This window comes from Stegostoma tigrinum, chromosome 14 (genome assembly GCF_030684315.1).
Source record: "Stegostoma tigrinum isolate sSteTig4 chromosome 14, sSteTig4.hap1, whole genome shotgun sequence".
Taxonomy (NCBI): domain Eukaryota; kingdom Metazoa; phylum Chordata; class Chondrichthyes; order Orectolobiformes; family Stegostomatidae; genus Stegostoma; species Stegostoma tigrinum.
This window is the reverse complement of record NC_081367.1, coordinates 31,910,398-31,928,201: the sequence shown is the minus strand read 5'-3', so window position 1 is coordinate 31,928,201 and position 17,804 is coordinate 31,910,398. Positions and strand designations below refer to the sequence as shown.

Below are 17,804 nucleotides of genomic sequence, written 5' to 3'. Positions count from 1 at the left end.
AAATCTTTACACCAAAAAGAGAGTTGCTAGAACACAGATTTATTTATGACATGGAGGAGTAAAGGTGAAAACTATTGTATTTTTTAAATGAAAAGAATTTAAATGCTTGATGGAATGCAAGTTGTGTGGAGAATGTAGAACAGTGGAATAGTTATGGACTACACAAGCTAAAAGCTGGCACGGATAGTGTGGGCTGAATTATATTTTATGTGAACGTCTTTGGCTCTAATTTTTTATGATATTCTTCAGTGCATTTGTTTGGAAACTAATGTTTAAAACTACTGTTTAAAGGGAATTTAGAAGAAACAATACTGCATTCAGCTTTGTTTAATGGCAGTAAGGAAATTGTACAATTAATTCTGGATCGTATCCCATCGCTAATCAATGAACCCATGACATCTGACATGTACAAAGGTAAAAAATGTTGATTTTAATATTTATCAGCATTAAGTGTAAGGAGCACAGAAGTGTTAATTTCCTAATTCAAAAGTCTGAAACAAAGTTTGTTTATTGTTATGGGATTATTAAATATGCAAGTAAGCATTGACATTATGCAATCACCTTTATGCAGAAATTGTTATCTGCCAATAAGCACTTTAGGATTGTGTGGTTTGAGTGTTATTGTAATGCATTTAAGGTATTATTATATAGTTGCCCAAATTAGAATGCTTGAAAGACCAAACAAGAGTTAGTGGTAATGTGTAAATTTCTAACTCCAACTATTTTAGGCATAATAACAATTGGGATCAATGGGAAATACTAGCCTCGTCATTGCAATCTGAGGCCTAAATTCTGAACAAAAACATAATTTGAATAACAGGTTTGGTAATAATTACTTAGAATCAACTAGGAACTAAACCAAGGCTTGATGAGCTGAGGAAGAGAAGGGTGCACAGAGTGATGTTACAGATTTAGGGAATCCCATCCAACACTGTTCTGAAATAATTGATGGATAATCAAAAAGATAACATTAGCAGTAAGCAATTAGTGGTGCATGATGAGAATCTGAACCAGCTTGCTAAATGAGATCATCCTTGAAATACCACGCAAAATAGAGGTTAGAAAATTTTCATGCAACATAAGGCCCAGATGCTTTAATATTCTGTACAGAGCCTTTCTTATTATGTTTGTATGAATGAACTATTTCTGGCATAATTTTTCAATTTTCCTTCATCCTATAGGTGAGACCCCCATGCACATTGCTGTTCTGAAACAAGATGTGGAGATGGTTAAGGAGCTGTTGAACCGAGGTGCTGATGTAATAAATGCACGTGCAACCGGTTCCTGCTTTGTACCTGGAGAGGAATGTCAGTGTTACTACGGTAAATTCTCCTTTATTTTCTTAGAGCAAAGATGAGACAAATGATTGAAGTATTAGAGTAGATTTCTAGAGACAGTGGAATTTTTTGCAACTGTAACCTAACCATCGGCTTATTAGTGAGTATAATGTTTCAGTGTATCACCTATAATTTTTTATTGTTCATTCTTGTTCAAAGTTGTTTGAGAATGACATCTGCATAATTCATACTAGTAAATTCTCCTAACCAGTTTAGGATTGATAAATAAACGGACAGCCATCTTCAATAACATTAGCTTTATGTAAGAATATAATCAACAGTGAATGCTTTTATTCGTAATAATAACATATGGATGCCTTATGTTGTCAAGAATGATGTCTGTTGTACATCTTAAACCAATGTTATCACTTTTGGTTGGAAGCAATCTAAGGTACTTTAACAGAAGAGTGAACATGTAAGTCATAGAATCATTGAATAGTCACAACATAATAGGAGGCCATTGAGTCTGTTTTGTTCATACTGCCTCTTTGTAAGAGCAACACCTCACGCACTGTTCATTTGCTGTTTCCCAGCAATGTTTTCTTTTCCCATACAAGTGCTTACCCATTCCCAATTTGAAAGCCCCATCATATTTGCCCCAACATACATTCTATATCTTAACTGCACACTGCACAAACAGGTTTCCCATCATGTCACCATTTATTCTTTTCTCAGTCACCTTAAATTCATACCCAGAACATCAAGATATATCAAGAAAGCACTCATCATGTTAAAGACCCTGGTTTACTTACCTTCAGTCCAAAATTTGTGTGATCTATATTTTAGTCAATTAAATTAACAGTTGGTAATTTGGAAGTACAAAACAGAATTGCTGAAAGAAAAGAAAGAATACCAAAGTAAGAGGAAAACAACATTTATGAGAGGAAAGCTGACTATTTGGCAAGTGGACTCAAATTTGTAGAAACATTGCCATGTAGAAGTACCAATTAATGACAACTGACAGTTAACTGCCAAGTTTTTAAATTTTAAAGCAAACAAGTTATCACTGATTGGTCAAGACATTGCCCTGGGAAATGAAAAGGAGATTGGCTGTCACCTATTTTGAAACAAGCAGAGTATGTGTACATCTTTTTCTCTTCTAGGACACACAAGTGAACTGTACTGTGAGCTTGACTGACAAGCCTAAATTGATGGTCAGTGTAATTCTTTGCATACTCAGGATTATTTGGCAAATTTTTTCTAGTTGTGAACCACAGCTAATGTTGGATGCTGTGGTGTAGGTTTTGCAAGATCCTGGGTATGAACAGTACCTTGCTTTTGTGAACAGTCAAAGGGTTTTTCCCATTTGATATGATTCACTTGTCTTGGGATATTTAGGCTACATTCCTATCATTAGTTGAGTACTGAACTATCATACTACCTATTTATGTAAAAGGGAGTTGCATGATATACAGTGATTAGGATAATTGATCTGATCAGGGTAATTAGCATCCCTAGGATGGCTTTGATCCATTTTATTTCAACACTAAGTGAAAAAATAATTCAGGTAATATTTGCAAACTTGCTGATAAAGGCAATCTTATAACATGTGGAACTGTGGTGATAGCCACTAACAGGCCTATTTCTGACATTAAGAATCAAACGCCATGGGAGTGGACTCCAAACAAAATGCATTAATTAGGGCCTGCCACTTCTCCATGACATTGTTGATATACTGGTTTGAAGTCACTACATATCATTAATTGGCAACATTCCTATTAGATAATATACGGGTGTACTAACTTGTGTTAAATGAGTACTGCATAGAAATGTTGTTGATTTGGCATGCTTCAGTGACTTGTATCTAGGAACATCCACAAGAATAACAGAACAATAGTGGAAACAATTCTGCAGGCAATTTTGAATTGATGAAAAGAAATTTAACCACTTTTTTTTTGCCTGCAGGTGAATATTTGTTGTCATTTGCAGCGTGTATTGGCAATGAAGAAATTGTCAGAACTCTTATAAAGCATAGTGCACCCTTAGATGCACAGGATTCCTTAGGTAAATATTTCACCATTCGCAAACTGTTTGTGAACCACTTCTTAATGTGTAATTATCATTCACAACTTGTATTTTTCCTCACAACATATCTGTAACTCTGTGAGTTACCATTGCAAAAAAAACACACTTAATGTCTTCTTGCTTGCTTAAAACCATTTATGAGCACTTCATAAAAACAAAAACCTTGCATAAGTTGTTTCAAATAAAAGTTTATAAGTCTTTCACAATAGTGTTAGAAAAATTCCATTTGGTGAATATCAACCTCTTACTACCTCTGGAATCATTGAAGGTTCCTCCACAAAAATGTCATTTTGGAATAGTTATGTACCACAATGTAAAGCTCACTCACATGTTAAAAAACAACACTCTAAAAACAGAATGACTTTAGAAAAGATGACATTTTACCAGAAGCTAATCTCTATTCAGTCTTCATTGTCAGACTGGTAAAAGGATCAAGAACCAAAAGACACAGATTGAAAGGAATTTGCTAAAGAAGCAAATTTGAGTAGTTAGGATATAGAATGCACAGCTTGGAAGTGTGTTGGAGGTTGGTTCAACTGATGCATTCAAGAGGATATTGGATGCTAAGCTGGATAGTAATAATGTGCAGAGGTATAGCGATAAAGCAGGAAATTGAATGTAGATATTGATGTTGATTTGAAGAGACACAATGGGCTGAATGGTTTCCTTTTGCTCTGTAACACTTCTGTGATTCTGTGAAGTTAAACAGACCTTGACTATAACTAAGGCTTCCTGCTGTGCCATTGAAAACTTCAATGGGGAGCTCTCCGAACTGAAGTTTCTGTTCTCTGGTGGTAACCTTTGAGGAGTGGGGGACTTATTTGAGTGGATTCGTGGTGTATCTGAATCCCACTTCTTTCTGTTACATTATCTAGCACATTGTTTAATGGAGTCACACGCTCATAGCACTCCAAGTGGAATGATACCAGAAGATTGGGCAATTGATTAAAGACTGATCTTTTACATCTGCAATCTGCATTCAAATCCACTCCTAACTGACATGTGAGGCTTACCCAGCTGACCGTAAGGAAATGCACTGGAGTCATCCCAGTCCATTTCTTAGTAGATATGGGTATCTTTGCTGCTGAAAGCCAGCACTATTTGCCTGTATGTGTTAACACAATAGGCAACAGATTTATACAGGGAAAATTGCAAAAAGTGCTACTTGGCACTTGTATACTTTGAGTATACTTGTATGATTGTTAGAGCTTTATTTACTTTTTTTGTTCATTTGTAGATATTTTTGGGCCAGCATGTATTGCCCGTCCTTAGTTACCTGTGAGAAGGTATTGTGAACTGCATTCTTGAACTGTTGCAGTCTGTGTGGTGTGGATTGTCCCACAATGCCTTTGGCAGGGGGCGGGGGGGAGGGGGGGAATGCCAGGATTTTGACCAGTGACAGTGAAACAATGATGAAATATTTCCAAGTCAGGATGGCAGTGGCTTAGAGGGAACCATGCAGGTGGTGTGGTTCCCATATATCTGTTTCCCTTGGCTTTTTAAAAGGTAGTGATTTTGAAAGTTGCTGTCTGGGAAATGGTGAATTTTCTTAGTGCATCTGTAGATAGTATACACTGTTGCTACTGAGTGTAACTGGTGGAGGGAGAGAATATCAATGGACATGATGCCAATCAAACAGGCTGCTTTGCCCTGGATGGTGATAAGCTTCTTGAATGTTGTTGGAGCTGTACCCAGCCGGGCCAGTAGGGAGCATTACATCGCATTCCTGAATTGTGCCTTTTAAATGGTGGACAGGTTTTGGGGAGTCAGCATTCCTCGCTCTTGAACTGCTCTTGTAGGTAGAAGCTTGAAACAGAACTTAAAGTCATAGAGTCATGCAGCATGCACACAGACCCTTCGGTCCAACTAGACCATGCTGACTACATTCCCAAACTAAACCAGTCCCACTTGCCTGAATTTGGCCCATATCCCTTCAAACCTTTCCTCTTCCTGTACTTACTCAAATGTATTTTAAACATTGTAACTGTACCTGCATCCACCTCTTCCTCTGGCAGTTCAATCCAATCTCTATGTAAAAAAAAAGTTGCCCCCCAATCCTTATTAAAACTTTCTCTGTGACCATAAAAATATGCCTCCTAGTTTAAACCCTGCCCCTATTTTGAACTCTACCACCTTGGGAAAGACCCTTGCTTTTCACCTTATCCATGCCCCTCATGATTTTATAATCCTCTGTAAGGTCACCCCTCAACCTCCTACACTCCAGTGAAAAACATCTAGCCTCTCCAGCCTATTTTTATACCTCAATCCTCCATTTCTGACAACATTCCCTTGTGAGATTATTTTGTATCTCTCAAAAATGTACAGATTTAAAATGTTTGCCTTGTTAGTAATCCTATTCTTTCCTCAATCCTATTGAAATTATAATTATGACTTTGCTACGCTTTCCTCTCTCTTTCTATGGAGCTGCAAATATTCCACTACAACTCAATAAATTGGAATGAAGAGTGATCATAATGTCTTATAGTCTTATCCTCTTTTGATCTGTCAGAAATGGAAATTCGAAAATAGAAGCAGGATGAGGCTCCTCAAACCTGCCGCAATGGTGAATAAAATCATGGCCGTATTTCCAACTCATCCGTATTTTTCCTCACTACCTGACCTGTTTTCTTTAGGTTTTGTGATTTATCATTGTCTTCCACTTTTGGGGAAAAAATCCTCTGCCCAGACAGCAATTGAACACACATTACATGGCATTATTCCCAATCATACATTTGTCAACTTAGCTAACCGGCCCATTACAATTCTTTTAATGAGGAAATTTCTCCTCATTCGTAGCCCTCTTATGCTGAGGTAATGAACCCTAATTGTAGATTCCCTGGAAATGAGTAAATTCCTCTCAACAACCGCTCTGTCAAGCTGTCAAAAATTGTAATGAGATCACATTTCACTTCTCCAAACTATGGGGAATGTCAGCCTGTTATATTCATTCTTTCCTTACCAGACAACCATTTCATCCCAGGAGTTTCTTTGAAAAAACTTAATGCTTTTTAAAGTTAAGTTTGGCATCATTCATGACAATATATTTATTTGATCTTTGTTCTTAATGGTATTCTAAACTACAAGTTTTGCTCTGCACCTAAATTTCTCAGTTGGTAATTATTTGAAGTAATTAGGTAATGAAAGCAAAAGTGACATGAGATAAAACTCTTCCATTCAGTGAGTTGTTAAGGCCTGGAATGCACAGTGTAGAAATGTGCTGGAGGCAAGCTCAGTTGAAACATTGAAAAGTTACATAGGTTACTTTCTGATAATGAATGATGTGCAGGATCACAGGGATCAAGTAAAGGAATGACACTGTATGAATTGCTTATTTGGAGGCCCAGTGTAGACATGATGGGTTTTAACAGTTCTATGATTCTATAAAAGCAAAATCTCAACCATTAAATATCATGATTTAAATTTACATGTATGTAAAATGTCATTTGTAGCAATAACCATGAACCTTCTTTGTAAAACTGAAAGGGTCAGAATTCAAATATTTCTGCTTGTGCACACATCCATTTCTAAAGCGAAAATCTAGCTACAATCCTATGTAGGAATAATTACATCTGGTTAAACCATATTCAAGTTAACCTGTATTAACTATATTAGAGATAATGGGAACTGCAGATGCTGGAGACTCCAAGATAATAAAATGTGAGGCTGGATGAACACAGCAGGCCAAGCAGCATCTCAGGAGCACAAAAGCTGACGTCAGCTTTTGTGCTCCTGAGATGCTGCTTGGCCTGCTGTGTTCATCCAGCCTCACATTTTATTAACTATATTAGGATAGCTTTGGGTTTTCAGTTTGACTGAAGTGGTCACTAATCATAGATATGTTCATATACACTCACATACTTCAAATTATACCCAAGATGTTTTGAAAATGGAGGAGCCCACAAGGCGTAAATGTTTGCTTCTCAGTTTCCCTTTAGAAAACAAATTACCTATGTATAATTAGAAATTAGAATTCTCTTGCACAGGTAATACGGTACTTCATGTGTTGGTTACACACTCAGACAAAAAACAGAAATATTCCATGTATGATCTCATCACATCGCTTGTGTCTGAGAAACAACAGCCAAGTCTTGAGAACATTGTGAACAATGATGGCTACACTCCATTAAAGCTTGCAGCAGCTGAGGGAGATTTGGAGGTAAGCACATTGTGACTTTGAAATGAAATATGAAGCTGTTGTTTGTTAAAGTGTGCAAGTGGAAGGACATTATTTTTTAGGGAGTCAATTTATTCAAAGTACAAGTCATCTCAATGGATATTGGGGCTTCTTGTGAAGGTGGCTTAGTTCATAATGCATTTCTCTGTAAATTTTCTAATATCCACATTGCTTTTAAGATTTGCCTAATTTAAATGTGCTTTATCAGTAAATAGTCTATCTGTAGCTGCATTATTCAGGACATTTTGCCCAAAAATGTTTAGAATAATTGTCTGCATTACCAGATTTTTTTCAATTTTTTGATCAATAATATTAATTATGTTATTCTCCAATCAATCACTTGGGAGATTTTCAAGACCAGTTGTTCCGCACATTTAAAAGATGTTTAACGAACTTTGGTTGAAATCATACTAGTTCAAATCTTTACTTAAAAATTGTATCAAATTTAATTAACCACATCTTTTAATACATTCATTTAACTTTATTTTGTAGATGTTCAACTTTTTGGTGCAAAAACAAAAGAAAATATACTGGACAATGGGGACAATTTCTTACTGCGTCTATGATCTCACCAACATTGATACATGGGGTGACCAAAAATCAGTTCTCGATATCATAACAACAACCAGGAACAGAGAGGTAACCATAAGGAATGAGCCAGCCTTTTCCCATTGTAATTCCCTTCGGTGGCTTTGGAAGGTTGCTTGCTGCTCCACGCGGAGAGTGTTACAATCCCTCGCCAGGAGTGATTATCAAGGGGATCAAGGGTTATGGGTAGAAAGTGGGAGAATGGGGTTGAGAAACTTATCAGCCATGATTGAATGGCAGAGCAATTCGATGGGCTGAATGGCCTAATTTCTGCTCCTTTGTGTAATGGTCTAATTATACTACTCATTTTGCATGGGATTGCTTTATATTATCTTTGGCTATAACTTGTTCACTAAAACTCTAAACAAAAATCTTAATGTATATGGGCTTAGTGTAGATTGTGGCCTTATGTAATGTCCCTCCAATGCAAATCTCTATTCCCCACCTCAGCTAATTTAACTTTGGTTGATTTCCTAAAAATATTTTCATCATAGAGTTCATATGTAGAGTTTTATTGTGTGTTTATTTTTGATGCTCTGGCTGCCATGTCCAAAATGACATGAAAATCACCTGCACATAATGCTGGTAGGTCCACACCAAATGTCATCTTTGGTGAATGTTTCATGGGATGCTGGGTAGAAGCCAGCACAAGGCAAATCTTAATATCAGTCAGTGTCATGTCAATTAGGCTTTGAAGGTGACATTTTTAACCTTAATGTTGTAGCTGATTCCTTGTTTCAGTCCTGCATATCTGAACATGCATTATGTAGCAGGAAGAACAAACCCTTGCCATCTCCATCCAGCACCACCATCAGAGCTATTGACAGGATCAGCAACAATTTGCAGTCTGGTTCCAAGTAGATTCGGAGTTAAAATAAAGCGTAAGGATATTTGTGATGTTCCCTAAAGTTTGTGAAGTCCATAGGAAGTGGTTTGGCATGTTGCTGCAAACCTTGGTTCCCACTTCAAGGGTTCTGCTCATACCACTTGTGCCCAGTTATTGATGTGGTAATCTCTATTCCTGCAGCAGTATCCACCCAGGAACTTCAAGGAACATTTTTCCCATGTTAGCTTCAATGAGGAATAATTTGTGCATTGTCTCCATTTCACTTGAAGATGCCCATTGAAATCTGCCACCTATTGAAGGCAGACCAGCAACCTCTGAGCCCAGTGAGGACCATCCAGCTGAGTTTTGTAAAGATGACCATATCCGTGAACTTCTTTGTGTCAGGCTGTTTTTAGGCTAGAGCAGACAACATCTCCAAGATTTTGAAGTTTGATAAACACCGATATACATGGAGGTTGCTGATGTTCTTCAATTATAAAAGAAGGAATACATTGCATTCCAGAAAAGCAGTTGGAGAAAGAATGTAGCTTTTACCAGGATACCAGGTTTCCCCACATTTTAAGGTTCCATTGACTGTACAAATATTGTTTTACACATACCATAGTTAAGTGTACTACAATGAGGAAGATGACACAGTATCCAACTGGGATAACAAGGCATAGAGCTGGATGAACACAGCAGGCCAAGCAGCATCAGAGGAGCAGGAAAGAAAATCTTCTGCTGAAGTGTCCAGACCCGAAACGTCATTGGCCTGCTGTGTTCATTCAGCTCTACACCTTGTTATTTCAGATTCTCCAGCATTGGCAGTTCCTGCTATCTCACAATATCCAGCTGGTGTGTGTTCAGATTAACAATCATGCAAATTAATACACAGTACTATTATTCTGCAGTAGTTCACTATACCATCAACATTTGGGCCACTACAAAAATCTGTAGAGTGTCTAATATTCACCAAGTTTAAGACACTGGTATACATCCCACACACAGGTGGGTAAAACACACATGACCAGAGCCATGATGTCATGCAGAAAATCATTGAGCTGACTAGTGTGATGGTTAAGTCATGGAAGCTGAGACATCCACATCATTAGATGCTACATTATGGATGGATCTGTGTCTTGTGTTTATTGTTTTATTTCTGAAAAAGGGTCCAGACTGCCACATCAGCCTTCCTGCTCCTCTGATGCTGCTTGGCCTGCTCTGTTCAGCCAGCTTTACGCCTTGTTATCTCTATGTTTTGTGATGTTTATTGATGACTCGGCAACCCAGTTCATACTTGAAATGATAAGCTGCAAATTGCAAAAACCATGTGAAATATTCGTGCTGGACATCATGTTCCTTGACAATGAGGCCTGACAATGCACCAAATATTTCAGTGGCTTTGGTCATTACTATGAATTTATTAAGTATTTTACGATACTGCATTCAGATGCTTGAAGGTAAACATAGAACATAGAACAATACAGCGCAGAACTGGCCCTCCGTCCCTCGATGTTGCGCCGACCTGTGAGCTAATCCAAGCCCCTCCCCCTACACTATCCCATCATCATCTAACAAACTGCTGGTATTGACCACATTTGTTATTTTCTCCCACCAACTTCACAGTATCTTTTCAAAGGGCATGCTGACCCACAGTGGATTAGGAACATCTCTGTCTCTCCCAACCACTCCCGTGCCAATGTTTTTAGTGCTATGTCAGTTAAGTTAGGGTTTACTTTCTCCTATGTTGTCCCACTCATCTTTCCCAGATCAAGCACAGTTATGGAATGACTGCTTTTAATATCTGGCCCATTCAAATTTATCTTCATAAAATCCCTCAGTGTGGAAACAAGACCTTCAGCCCAACTAGTCCACACCAACCCTCAGAGCATCCCACCCAGGCCCATTCCCCCTATAAACCACCGCATCTATACATCCTTGAACATTGCAGGCAATTTAGCATTGCCAATCCACCTAGCCTGCACACATTTGGACTCTGGGAGGAAAAGAGAGGACCCAGAGGAAACCCACACAGACATGGGGAAAATATGTAAACTCCACACAGACAGTCGCCCAAAGGTGGTATTGAACCTGGGCCCCTGGCACTGTGAGGCAGCATTGCTAACCACTGAGCCACCCGGCCACCTTCCCTTTGGGAGGTGTAAACTGGCATTAAGTAATGCTGCTACCATGAATTTATGTCAGTCCCATGCAAATTTGGATCCCATGCTGAGGTTTGGAGTCAGTCAAAAGAATGTTTGGAATTGCCTGTATATTACACCCATGTTCATGGGCAGATAGTACTTGCTGCATTGGAAGTACTGGGCACACGTTAATCACATATGACCGTTCTCACAACACAACCACCCAAAGAGGATCCCCCTCGTTCTCACACGCCGCCCCACCAACCTCCGGATACAACGCATCATCCTCCGACACTTCCACCATCCAAGACATTTTTCCATCCCCACCCTTGTCTGCTTTCCAGAGAGACCACTCTCTCCGTGACTCCCTTGTTTGCTCCACACTGCCCCCCATCCCCACCACACCCGGCACCTTCCCCTGCAACCGCAGGAAATGCTACACTTGCCCCCACACCTCCTCCCTCACCCCCTATCCCAGGTTCACCTGAACATCTGCCAATGTGGTATACTGTATCCATTGTACCCGGTGTGGCTTCCTCTACATTGGGGAAACCAAGCGGAGGCTTGGGGACCACTTTGCAGAACACCTCCGCTCAGTTCGCAATAAAAAACTGCACCTCCTAGTCGCAAACTATTTCAACTCCCCCTCCCATTCTTTAGATGACATGTCCATCATGGGCCTCCTGCAGTGCCACAATGATGCCACCCAAAGGTTGCAGGAACAGCAACTCATATTCCGCTTGGGAACCCTGCAGCCCAATGGTATCAATGTGGACTTCACCAGCTTCAAAATCTCCCCTTCCCCCACTGCATCCCAAAACCAACCCAGTTTGTCCCCTCCCCCCACTGCACCACACAACCAGCCCAGCTCTTCCCCTCCACCCACTGCATCCCAAAATCAGTCCAGCCTGTCTCTGCGTCCCTAACCTGTTCTTCCTGTCACCCATCCCTTCCTCCCACCCCAAGCCGCACCTCCATCTCCTACCTACTAACCTCATCCCACCTCCTTGACCTGTCCATCTTCCCTGGACTGACCTATCCCCTCCCTACCTCCCCACCTATACTCTCCTCTCCACCTATCTTCTTTTCTCTCCATCTTCGGTCCGCCTCCCCCTCTCTCCCTATTTATTCCAGAACCCTCACCCCATCCCCCTCTCTGAAGAAGGGTCTAGGCCCGAAACGTCAGCTTTTGTGCTCCTGAGATGCTGCTTGGCCTGCTGTGTTCATCCAGCTTCACACTTTATTATCCTGGATTCTCCAGCATCTGCAGTTCCCATTATCACTGACAATTCCCTACCTGTTTTCCACCAATTATTGACTTCGGAAGTTATGTTCATTTCTTGATACATAATGACTTGTGACAGTTCAGAAGTGGTTTTGCTTCTCATTCTTTGTGCTCTGGGAACTTTTTTACGAGAATTAAAAGAAAAAGTCACCTCTGGAATGCGTTGGGAGGCATTCAACTCAATCCAATGCTGATAATGAAACATTTATTTGCTTTCTAATATTTATCCTGAAAGAAAAGTACATAATAACTACAAAATGAAGTCCAAAAACGTGCCACAGCAGATGAAAAATATGTTTAAATCTCCAATTATTTTGATTACACGCTTATCATATAATTGCTTTTGGCCACAAATCATGACTTTAAGTTATGTCACTGACAGGAAAACTCAAAATGCTTTCGCTACTGTAATCTTTGGAAACTAAATATTTGTGTGAAAAATACATAAACATTTTAGCAGCTATAATGAAGGCAGCAGAGACCTCAAGTTCCTTTCATCAGCATTAGTGAGAAGAAAATTGATGGAACATATATTCTACATGTTTTTTTTTCTGAAAGTTTCTGCACTGCCAGTTATGTTGTAGGATTTTGTCTGTTACGTGAACCTGACTGCATAATTGACAAGCAATGGCTGTCCAAATGGCTACCCTGGTCTGTTACACTATCTTTAATGTAAACTATCATTTATGAATAATCATGATAGGCTTTTGGTGCTTTCTGAAATTTTTTACTTTGGTATTCTCTGGAGAAATTATGAGATGGGAATTAAGTTGTTTTCTTTGTAGGTTCATAAACTCATTGATGCTAAACCAGTGAAGGAATTATTGCATCAGAAGTGGATTTCATTTGCATACAAATATTTTTTAATGTGGATGTTTTCCTATAGTATGTACATCACAATATTCACCATCTCAAGCCTGTACCGACCCTTGAAGCCAGTTCCACCTGGCCAATTTGGTGACTACATAGTTAAAACACAAAAGACTCTAGCAGTAAGTATAATATAGTACAAAAATTACAGTTCTATAATTGTGAAGAAAGTATTTCAACGTTTATGTATCAAATACTATAATGAATCACTTTTATTCTATGTAGAAGACTTGAATAGTTACTGTATTAACTACAAATTGTGGAAATGTCCATATCTAGTTTGAAAACGTCTGAATGAGACACTCCATTTTCAGCTGGACATATTCATGTTTTATACAATTCCTAATGGACTTTAAGATCAGATAAGGGGAATTATCACATAATGAATTTAACTCCAAGCAAATTATTTGAATTCGTTAATAGACACTAAGAGTTGTAGGTAGAAGTAGTCAACTGAAAAAGTAGATTGGTGGAATACGATGTTCAATTATCCTGTGATGCATTCACATAGTTTTATAAGATAGTGACAGTCAGAGTTATTAAAAGTGTTGCATTATGAATTAATGATAGGATGTTGGTGCTAATAAACAAATATGACCCAAATTCAAACCAATGGTCATCCAGGTAAGATAAAATAAAAACAAAATTGAATGTAAAAGCTTATGTGTGCATCAAAGTTATTTGTAAACAATGCGACAAATATTAAACTAATTTTCTTCTCTATTGGCTAAATGTCAATTCTTTCTCTTTGGTTAAAAAGACTCTTTTTATCTTGGCAGTTCGATCATTCTCTTTTCATTGTAAGGAACAGTACAACTACAAAATATTAAACAATATGTAGATGGTGCTAACCAAATGCAAAGAGATTAAGATTATTATCTACTGTTAATACTAAACTGAGAGTAATTAAAGCTGCTGGAATGAAGCAAAGAAGATACAGACATGAATAGATTGAGTTAACTGACAAGATGCAGACACAATTTAAAGCAGAACTGAAATATGCATGAAATTTTTCAATGCAGTTTTGGAAACAAATGTATCCAGCATGTAAATATATAAGTCTTTAAATTTGAATAAGCAGATTAAAACTCTGAAGAAAATTAGTTTTGAGTTGTACATTTTGCAATGAAACTCTGGATGTCCCAATTTCCAAATGGTAAATGCAATCCAATGTCTTTTAAGTAGGACATAATAACTCTGGGAAAAGGGAAATGCAGGTTTAACAGGATGAAAGCCCTGATACAAGCAAAGATTCAAACAAATAGGACTGTATTCTCGCAGGTAGTGATTGATGCCAAATCAATTTTTGCTTTAAATAGTTCAGTTATTTCTGAAAGAGTCATGAGACCGAAGTAAGAAAATGGGAGGGGATGTGCCTAATGTTGTGAGAGCAAGAAAAGTCTGATTACCTCCAGATTAGCTCAGTTTTCTCGAGAGAAGTCTTAACAGTGTCACATAAAGGTGCAAGAGCTAAGTAGTTAAATATTGAGTTCACTACCTTGATTGTATTTCTAAATAGCATTCTTATACAATACTTTTACATAAAGCCACAGCACTGTAGCTCCATTGCTGATTTACCAATGAACGATTGGTCAGTAAGTGGGAATTTGTATGCACAAGTATGTTGTTATTTGTAATGGATATGTTCACTCAGTGTTTTTATAGATCCTGTTTGTCATGTCCAGTAGTTGTTCATTGATTTTGTATATCATACTATTAAAAATAATTATTTACATAAACTGCAATAATTTATTTAACAAAATAAACATTTTTAGGAATCTTACCAAACAAAGGAAGACTACTTGAGACTCCTGGGTGAGCTAATAACTATCGTAGGAGCATTGGTAATACTCATCAGTGAGGTAAGTTGAGAAGCATTATGTAACTCAGTTACAAACCTAAAGTAAGAACTCGTCCATTTGTTGAAAAACGTACATACTGTATAATGTAACTTTTATTTTTGTTTCAGATCCTGTATTTATATAAGATAGGTCCAAAAAATTACTTTGGGAATACATCAATTGGAGGACCTTTTCCACTATTACTGTAAGCATGTAACCATTCATTTTCACCCTCTTCTTTGTAACAATCTATTACAATGTATGTCAAAAAATAATAATTGCTGACTGCACGGATGAACACAAGTGTGAGACATACTGAGCATACAAATTATGAGCTTTATGCTTATGTTTGGAGACCATTTAGGAAATTGGTAAAATCTAGACTTTTACATAGTGCATATGGAATTAAATCTCTCTGATGACTTACAATAAAAAAAATGTGTTCACATGTTCTTTATTTCTGACTGGAACCTAATAACTACTTAGTACAGCACGCTGATAAATGCTTTGAGGTATTGCAGAGAAAACGACAAAAATATTTCCAACTGTGGTAGCTTGAGCTATGAAGAAGGCATAAAAAATTACCACAACTTAAAATTGCTTAATGGATACTGACAGAGTTACGTGAACAACAACATAAATAATAGATGGCCTTTAGTAAATTCAATCCTACTTTGCAATAAGGTAGGATAATATCAGCGGACCTGAGGACAAACTAGCGAAAAGGAAATCATTCTAAGATATTAGAGCGAATGTCTTCATTTAAAAGATAGTAAATGTTCGGCATAGTGCATTAGGTAACATTAAGACCGTAAGACCATAACACATAGGAGAAAAAATTAGGCGGTTTGGCCCATCGAGTCTGCTCCACCATTCAATCATGGCTGATAAGTTCCTCAGCCCCATTCTCCTGCTGTGTCCCCGTAACCCTGGATCCCCTTGATAATCAAGAACTTATCTATCTCAATCTTAAATATACTCACTGACCTGGCCTCCACAGCCTTCTGTGTCAGTAAATTCAATAAATTCACTACTCTCTGGCTGTAGAAGTTTCTGCTTATCTCAGTTCTAAAAGGTCTTCCCTTTACTCTAAGGCTGTGTCCTCGGGTCGTAGACTCTCCTACCAATGGAGGCAAGTTCCAACATCCATTTTGTTCAGACCATTCATGATTCTAAAAGTTTCAATTAGATCTCTCCTCATCCTTCTAACCTCCAATGAGTATAGATCCAGAGTCCTCAAACGTGCCTCATATATTAAGCTTTCTATTCCTGGGACCATTCTTGTGAATCTCGTCCGAACCCACTCCATAGCTAGTACACCCTTCCTGAGATATGGGGCCCAAAACTGCATACAATACTCTAAATGTGGCCTGACCACAGCCTCATAAAGCCTCAGTAGTACCTCCCTGCTTTTATATTCAAGTCATTTTAAAATGAATGCCAACATTTCACTTGCCTTCCTGACTACTGACTCAACCTGTAAGTTTACCTTCAGAGAATCCTGGACTAGAACTCCTAAGCTTCTTTGCACTTCAGACTTCTGAATTTTCTCCCCATTTAGAAAATAGTCCACATTTTTATTCTTCTTACCAAAGTGAAGTCCTCACACTTTGCCATGTTGTACTCCATCTGCCACTTCTTTGCCCACTCTCCTAACCTGTCCAAATCCTTCTGCAGCCTCACCACCTCCTCAATACTACCTGACCCTCCACCTATCTTTGTATCATCTGCAAACTTAGCCAGAATGCCCACAGTTCCTTCATCTAGATCATTAATGTACAAAGTGAAAATTTGTGGTCCCAACATTGAACCTTGCAGAACACCACTTGTCACTGGCTGCCATCCTGAGAAAGACCCCTTTATCCTCATTCTCTGCTTTCTGCCAGACAGCCAATCATCTATCCATGCTAGCACCTTGCCTCTAACACCATGGGCCCTTATCTTACTCAGCAGCCTCATGTGCGGCACCTTATCAAAGGCCTTCTTGAAGTCCAGGTAGATAACATCCATTGGCTGTTCTTAGTCCACCCTGCTCATTACTTCCTCAAAGAATTCTAACAGATTTGTCAGGCATGACCTCCCCTCGATGAAACGATGCTGATTTTGCCCTATTTTACTATACATTTCCAAATATTCAGAAATCTCGTCTTTACAATGGACTCAGATCTTACCCATGACTGAAGTTAGGCTAATTGGCCTTTAATTTTCTACCTTTTGTCTTACTCCCTTTTTAAACAGGAGTGTCACATTAGCGATATTCCAGTTGTCTGTGACCCTCCGTGACTGTAGCTTATTCCTGAAAGATCACCACTAACGCTTCCATTATCTCTTCAGCTATCTCGTTTAGAACTCTGGGGTGTAGTCCATCTAGCCCAGGTGATTCCACCACCTTCAGGCCAATCAGTTTTACTGGCACTTTTTCTCTTGTGATAGCCTCTATACTCAGCTCTGCTCCCAGACTCTCTCAATTTTTCAGGATTCCACTCATGTCTTTCACCGTGAAGACTGACACAAAGTAATTATTCAGTTCCTCAGCCATTTCCTTGTTCCTCACTACCATCTCTCCACTGTCATTTTCCAGTGGTCTAATATCCACTTTTGCTTCTCTTGTGCCCTTTATATACCTAAAGAAGCTTAATATACCTAAAGAAATTGTGGGAAACTAACTTGGACTTTAGAATTCAAAGGCTGAAAATATCAAGTACAAGTGCATT

The 17,804-nt window shown here is 38.5% G+C and overlaps 1 protein-coding gene across 3 annotated transcripts in view; it reads left to right on the top strand.

The window, feature by feature from the left end:
- Window positions 1–17,804, top strand: part of LOC125457861 (transient receptor potential cation channel subfamily V member 6-like) — a 49,072-nt gene that overhangs the window by 22,875 nt on the left and 8,393 nt on the right. For 2 of the 3 annotated variants that reach the window (XM_048542554.2, XM_059650890.1), the window contains 8 exons: window positions 292–414; window positions 1,182–1,322; window positions 3,243–3,341; window positions 7,346–7,518; window positions 8,029–8,175; window positions 13,165–13,371; window positions 15,025–15,111; window positions 15,219–15,295. In XM_048542554.2, coding sequence (XP_048398511.1) covers window positions 292–414; window positions 1,182–1,322; window positions 3,243–3,341; window positions 7,346–7,518; window positions 8,029–8,175; window positions 13,165–13,371; window positions 15,025–15,111; window positions 15,219–15,295 — 1,054 coding nt within the window. The remainder of the gene's footprint in view (window positions 1–291; window positions 415–1,181; window positions 1,323–3,242; window positions 3,342–7,345; window positions 7,519–8,028; window positions 8,176–13,164; window positions 13,372–15,024; window positions 15,112–15,218; window positions 15,296–17,804) is intronic. The other variant, XM_048542555.2, reaches the window with a different exon arrangement.